This window comes from Eriocheir sinensis, chromosome 11 (assembly GCF_024679095.1).
Source record: "Eriocheir sinensis breed Jianghai 21 chromosome 11, ASM2467909v1, whole genome shotgun sequence".
Taxonomy (NCBI): Eukaryota; Metazoa; Arthropoda; class Malacostraca; order Decapoda; family Varunidae; genus Eriocheir; species Eriocheir sinensis.
Genome location: NC_066519.1, coordinates 11530262 through 11537761, shown reverse-complemented (window position 1 = coordinate 11537761; position 7500 = coordinate 11530262). Strand labels below are relative to the sequence as shown.

Below are 7500 nucleotides of genomic sequence, written 5' to 3'. Positions count from 1 at the left end.
AAGGAAAGATAGAAGGAGAGAAAGAGGAGTAGAGGAAGGAAGGAGAGAGAGAGAAGTGGAGAACAAGGAGAGGAAAGGAGGAAAGGAGAGGCAGGAAGGAGAGAAATTGAGGTAGAAGAAATCGCTAAACTATATTGAAACGTGGGGTGTAAATTCCTAAGACTTTTACAAGCTTATAACATGTGTATATATGTTATTTGACTTATATTATGTTAACCTTGTACTATATTATATCACGACTGCTTGCTTGGAATTTGGGGAACTATTTATGTGAGGATTATTATTTGAGAGAGAGAGAGAGAGAGAGAGAGAGAGAGAGAGAGAGAGAGAGAGAGAGAGAGAGAGAGAGAGAGAGAGAGAGAGAGAGAGAGAGAGAGAGAGAGAATGAAGGAAAAAAGGAAAGGAAGGAAGGATGGAAGGAAGGAAGGAAGGAGAAAGAAAAAAGAAAGAAACGAAAGAAATGAATGAAGGAAAGAATTAATGAAGGAAAAAAGGAATGGGTGAGAGAGAGAGAGAGAGAGAGAGAGAGAGAGAGAGAGAGAGAGAGAGAGAGAGAGAGAGAGAGAGAGAGAGAGAGCAGAAAATAAAACCAGACATCACCATGCACGCAAATCCTATGAATTAGGAGCATTGAATCCCACAAATACGAGATTCAATCCTTCCTAAAAACTCCACACGTGTGTATGTATGTATGTATGTATGTATGTGGGTGTGTTTGTGCGTGTGTGTGTGTGTGTGTGTGTGTGTGTGTGTGTGTGTGTGTGTGTGTGTTTGCGGGCGTAGTAGTATTGGATCCCATTATATCACATCATTAGAGTATTGAACCCCGCGATTTGCTGACATGCCTATACCCTCACCACCACCACCACCACCACCACGGGGCTGAACAAGCACTCGGGGAAAGAATAGAAATGCTGAACAAAAGGCAGAGCAGGAGTGAGACGGACAAAAGAATAGGAACGCGAAAAATGTGTAAGAGAGAGAGAGGGGAAAAGAAAGGAGGAGGAGGAGGAGGAGGAGGAGGAGGAGGAGGAGGAGGAGGAGGAGGAGGAGGAGGATTAAGAAAAAAGAAATATAAAGAATAGTAGAGTAAAATGAGTGCATCTTATTGTAGGTTTTAATATATATATATCGTGATTTTTGCGTAGAGGAGAATGCAGAGGTGAGAGAAAAAAAAAGGAAGGAGGAGGAGGAGGAACGATTAGAGATAAAAGAAATATAGAGGGATTGTAGGGTTAAAATGGATGTTTCTTAGTTCACTTATTGTGATTTTAATGAGAAGGGGAGGAAAGGGATCTCGAGAAATTTACATACAAGGAAGGAGCGAGACAGGAGAGAGATGAGGTAGAAAAACAAATAAATAAATAAGAAAAAGAAGAAAAAAAATAGAGAGAATAGTAGAGTAAAATGAAAGTATCTTAATGTTTCTTTTCTTATATATATCTTTTTTTTTTTTTGCTTAGAAGGGAATAAAGGGAAACAGAAAAAAAGAATATATTAAGAAGGAAAGAGAAACAATAGTCACTTATGCTAAAATACATAATAATAATATTTATAATAACATTAATAATAATAATAATAATAATAATAATAATAATAATAATAATAATAATAATAATAATAAATAGAGAAATTATAAAAGAAAAAGATATTTAGTTTATTCATTTTTATTTTGCAAAGTAACAAAAGGATAGAAACAATACTTACATACTGAGAGAGAGAGAGAGAGAGAGAGAGAGAGAGAGAGAGAGAGAGAGAGAGAGAGAGAGAGAGAGAGAGAGAGAGAGAGAGAGAGAGAGAGAGAGAGAGAGAGAGAGAGAGAGAGAGAGAGAGAGAGAGAGAGAGAGAGAGAGAGAGAGAGAGAGAGAGAGAATATTCATGCCAAAAGGATATTACAACAGGAGAAAACTCATGAATGTTGCAGTTTAATATCGTAAGTTTTCTAATTGCTTGCGAGAAAGAAAAGAAAGAGAGAGAGAGAGAGAGAGAGAGAGAGAGAGAGAGAGAGAGAGAGAGAGAGAGAGAGAGAGAGAGAGAGAGAGAGAGAGAGAGAGATGTGAAGTAAATGAAAAATATATATAACAAAGAAAACTAATATATTGTTGTACATCGTATATTTTTTTCGTATAGTAACTGATTTTGACGTTAAATATCTCAGTTTATATACAAGTGTCATTTACTTACAACTGAAAAAAATATCCATTACCCCAAACCTTTAATTCAAACACCCACACAGGAAAATAAAAAAGAAAACAAAAGAAAATGAGAAACTAACAGGAAAAAGGAAGGAAAATATCGAAGGTAAAGCCCCAAGTGAAGGATATACCCAAAAATAGTGACGATCGATTTTGGGCAGTGGAAAAAAAAGAAGGAAAAGAAGAAAATAAAGGAAAAGAGGAAGAAAAAGAAGCGATTCCACAATATATCTTGGCAGTGTGTGCAAAGTTTCTCTCTCAAAGGCTTCGAAAATAAGCGCTTGAAGAGGCAGAGAGAAGAGAGAGCGAGTGAGAGAGAGGACGAGAGAGAGAGGGAAAGATAAAGATACAGAGAGCCAGAGAAGAGAAGAAATAAAGCAAGAAGAAGATAAAGAAAAGAAAAAAAAGTTAGTGAATTTGGTGGTGAAAGAAAAAATCAAAATAAAGTTAATATCATAGAAAGTCACCACCCCCACCACCACCATCGCTTCCAACACCCCCACCACCACCACCTCCTCCTCCTCCTTCACCACCTCCACCTTCTCCGCCGCCAACATGAACCCCGCCAACATCCAGCCGACCTTCATGGGCTTCTACAACAGCGTGGCCACATGCTTTAGGAAATACGCAGGTAAAAACGAAGCTCTTGCAGGTAAATGGTTAAGCAAAGGTGTATAGAAGGTCTTACAGGTAATAGTGAACCTTAACAACATCAGGGAGTCTTACAGGTAAACTTAAGACCCATAACTTGACCCAGGAGTAAATTATAGGTCTTACAGGTAAACTAAGAGTGTGATAACTTGACCCAGGAGTAAATTACAGGTCTTACAGGTAAACTAAGAGTGTGATAACTTGACCCAGAAGTAAACTACAGGTCTTACAGGTAAACTAAGAGTGTGATAACTTGACCCAGAAGTAAATTACAGGTCTTACAGGTAAACTAAGAGTATGATACCTTGACCCAGGAGTAAATTAGAGGTCTTACAGGTAAACTAAGATTGTGATACCTTGACCCAGGAGTAAATTACAGGTCTTACAGGTAAACTAGAATAATGACAGCTTAAAATAGGTAAAAAATGAAGGTCTTGCAGGTAACCAGGTAGCATTAACAGGGAGTCTTACAGGTGAACTTAAACATTTATTAACTTGACCAAGGAGTAAATTAGAAGTCTTATAGGTAATCTTGAACAATGGAAACTTAAGACAGGTGTAAACTGAAGATCTTACAGGTAAACTACTACCATAGCAATTTAACATAGGTGAGAACAGGTACACTAATTGACATAGGTGAGATCAGATACACTAAGACCATAAGAACTTGACCCAGGTGTAATTTAAGTCTCACAGGTAAACTATAACCATGAAAACTCGACGTAGGTGTAAACTTAAGGTCTTACAGGTAAACTAACACACTAATTACTACTTATTGAACTCAAACCCAACATTAACAACACGTAAAGTGAAGTACTCTTAGGAAAGTCATTATAAGACTTTCCTTAATCCAGAATAGTGACATTTTTTTAATCTCCAAAATACAACCAAATAAAAGAATATAACACGAGTCGGTTACCTTCTCTCTCTCTCTCTCTCTCTCTCTCTCTCGTCGTTTTCCCTCCCCTCCCCTACCTCTCCCTTCCTAAAATCACCTCCTCCCTTCCTTCCCTCCCTTCCCTCATTCCCTTTCTTTACCTCACCTCCTCCTTCTCCCTCTCCCTCTTCCCTCCCTCCCTATATCTTCCTTCCTAAAAACCCTTCCTCCCTTCCCTTCCCTCCCTTTCTTTACCTTACCTCCTCAAACCCTATATTTCCTTCTCCCTCTCCCTCTTCCCTCCCCCCCTGTATCTTTCTTCCTAAAAGCACCTACTTCCTCCCTCCCCTTACTCTCCATCCTCTCTTCTTTAAAAACCCTACAGGAGGAAGCTTCCGACATAAAAACAATGACAGGAGAACTTCGTCAACTGAATGTATATATCTAAACTGTGGTGTGTTGTCGTTTGAGAAAATAAAAAGAGAAAGAAAAAAAAATGTGAAAAATATATATGAACATGAAACACAGAGAAATAAGTAAAAGGTGTTGCAAAGAGAGACACACACACACACACACACACACACACACACACACACACACACACACACACACACACACACGAGCAGGAAGGAAGAAAAGACCCCGTCATTTTTTTCGCCTTCCCAGTGGTCGCTATATATCCACGGTGCACATTTTCCTTTCCGTCTGTTCCCGCGCATTATTTACGATTTATTTGTCAGTATTTTGTTCCCCTCCGCCACGCCTGTAGACTCAATTACTTCACTCCGTCTCGCGCTCACCAGTAATGAATTAAATGTACACACTGATTCGTCACACACACACACACACACACACACACACACACACACACACACTAGCTCGTTCATTTGTTGCGTTCTGTTCGTTCATGTTATTTATCTATATTAGCTGAACGCACTTTCCTATATAAGCTTCTATTTTTTTCTTTTTTTGTTGTTGTTATTTTCAAGTCACAGATTTTCTTTTTAAATGCATACAGAGATTCACCACACTCAAGCTCGTTCATTTGTTGCGTTCTCTTTGTTCATGTTATCTATATTAGACGAACGCACATTCCTCTATTAACGTCTATTATTTTTTCGTTATTTAAACGTCACAGGTTTCCTTTTTAAATGCACAAAGACTCACCATTCACCGTTCATTTGTTTCGTTATCCAATGATTTCTGTGTTATTTTATTTACATGTATATTCGTTGAGCGCACTTTCCTTAATTAATTTCTCTTACACGTTGCAATGTTTTTTTTTTTTTTTTTACAACAAAGGAGGCAGCTCAAGGGCACGAAAAAAGAAAACAATAATAAAAAAGCCCGCTACTCGCTGCTCCCAAAAAAGAATTAAAAGAGGTGGCCGACAGATCAATTTCGGGAGGAGAGGTGTCCTGATACCCTCCTCTTGAAAGAGTTCAAGTCGTAGGCAGGAGGAAATACAGATGAACGAAGATTGTTCCAGAGTTTACCAGCGTGAGGGATGAAACAGTGAAGATGCTGGTTAACTCTTGCATAAGGGGACACAGTTCTTGCATATTTTCTTAATTTTTCTCACACATTTCATTATTTTTTATGCACTTTATGTCAATACAAATTCGCTAGCACTCCTTTCATCAACATTTCTTATCATTAATGTCAAGTTACGTTTCCAATTCTGTCACTTTGGGAGCGGTGAGTAGCGGGCTTTTTTTCTACACTCTTTTTGTTGCCCTTGAGCGTCTTCTTTGTAAAAAAAAAAACTTACTGGCTATCCACATATCTATATTCTTAACACACATATAATTATTTTTCTTGTTCCCTTTCCCTCCCTTCCCTCTCCTTCCTTCCCCTATATTCCTCCTTCTCCCTGATTCCATATTTTTAACGCGTATTGAATTGCCTTTCCCTCGCTTCCCTTTCATTCTTCTCCCTTCAATCCTTCTGTTCTTGTTTCTTTATTCCTTACACACAGTATTTCATTCCCTTTCCCTCCCTTCCCCCTCCTCCCTTCCCTTTAAACCTCCTCCTCCCTGTTTCCATATTCTTAACACGTATTGAAATGCCTCTCCTTCTTCTCCCTTCAATCCTTATGTTCTTGTTTCTTTATTCCTTACACAAAGTATTTCATTCCCTTTCCCTCTCCTTCCTTCCCCTATATTCCTCCTCCTCCCTGTTTCCATATTCTTAACACGTATTGAATTGCCTCTCCTTCTTCTCCCTTCAATCCTTCTGTTCTTGTTTCTTTATTCCTTACAGTATTTCATTCCCTTTCCCTCCCTTCCCTCTCCTTCCTTCCCCTATATTCCTCCTCCTCCCTGTTTCCATATTCTTAACACGTATTGAATTACCTTTCCTTCTTCTCCCTTCAATCCTTATGTTCTTGTTTCTTTATTCCTTACACAAAGTATTTCATTCCCTTTCCCTCTCCTTCCTTCCCCTATATTCCTCCTCCTCCCTGTTTCCATATTCTTAACACGTATTGAATTCCCTCATCCGTCCCTTTCCCTCCCGCCCCTCTCCTTCCGTCCCCTTTAATCGCCCTGTTCCCTTAGTTCCTCGCCCCTCTCACATCCCCTTTACCCAGCATCTACTAAAGAGGCTGAGGCTTTTACTATAATCCTCCTCGTCCTATAAGTTTGCCCAACACTCAACAGAATCTTTAATCAGTTTAATCTTTCTCTTCCTTCCCTTCTAATCATTTCCTCCTTCTCTAACTTTACCTCTCCTTCCCTTCCTCATCTCTTTGCCAGCCTCTCCCCTTTCTTCCCTCACCGGTTTTTCTTCCCCTCTACTTCTTTCTTCACTCCCTTTCTTTACCTCACCTCTCAAACCTTACTTTCCCTCTCCCGTTCCCTCTGCTTTCTCTCCCCCTCTCTCCCTATCTATTCACTAGCCCTTCCTCCCTTCCCTTCCCTCCCTTCACCTTACCTTCCCAAACCATATATTTCCTCCTTCCTCTCCCTCTCACCTTCCCTCCCTCATCTTTTCACTAGCCCATACTAAAAGCACCTCCCCCTTCCCTTCCCTTTCTTTACCTCCCCTCCCCTTCTCCTTCCTCTCCCTCTCTTCCCTCCCTCCCCTCCCCCCACCCACTCCCTTCTTTCCCCGTATCCAATAGCCTTAAGAGGGGAAGGAAGGCGGCGGGAGAAAAATCTCTGACCGGTGTTGAGGATTCCCAGACATGCCTAGGAAGCCTTGGAATGCCCGGCGCTCGCTCGCTCAAAACAAACTGGAATTCCCGACACAGAATATGCTTGCCTATCCCCCTCCTTCCCTTACCTGCTCTTCCTTATCCTACTCTTTTTCCTTCTCTTTCTCTCCTCCTTCGTCTTGTTCTCCTTCTTCCTCCTCCTCCTCCTCCTCCTCCTCGCTCAAAACAAACTGGAATTCCCGACACAGAACATTCTTGCCTATCCCCCTCCTTCCCTTATCTTTCCTTTTCTTTTTCTTTTTCTTCTTTTTCTTCCTCCTCCTCCTGCTCCTCTTCCCCCTTCTCCTTCTGCTGCCCACCTCCTCCCTCCCTTTCCTCCTCTTCCTCTTATTATTTTTGTTCTTCTTCTTGTTCTTCTTCTTCTTCGATCTCCTTCCCTTATCTTCCTTGCCCTCCTTTTTTCCTTCTCTTCCTCCTCTTCCTTCTCCATCATCCTCATCCCTACCTTCCTTTTTTCCTTCTCTTCCTCCTCCTTTTTGCTCCTCGTCTTCCTCCTCCTCCTCCTCCTCCATCATTGCATTATCTATTTTTTTTTCGTCCCATTTCCATGAATTTTTCTC

General features: G+C 40.5%; 2 protein-coding genes across 5 annotated transcripts in view; one reads left to right on the top strand and one right to left on the bottom strand.

Annotated features, from left to right (window-relative positions):
- Window positions 1-7500, bottom strand: part of LOC126996829 (calcium-binding mitochondrial carrier protein Aralar1-like) — a gene marked incomplete at its 3' end in the record, with an annotated part of 83650 nt that overhangs the window by 21895 nt on the left and 54255 nt on the right.
- LOC126996828 (uncharacterized) overlaps window positions 1-7500 on the top strand; it is a 50393-nt gene that overhangs the window by 7250 nt on the left and 35643 nt on the right. For all 4 annotated transcript variants that reach the window (XR_007751632.1, XR_007751631.1, XM_050857697.1 and 1 more), the window contains exon 2: window positions 2237-2826. Coding sequence is in view for 2 of the 4 variants with exons in the window: in XM_050857697.1 (XP_050713654.1) it covers window positions 2751-2826 (76 nt within the window). In the remaining 2 variants the exon portion in view is untranslated. The remainder of the gene's footprint in view (window positions 1-2236; window positions 2827-7500) is intronic.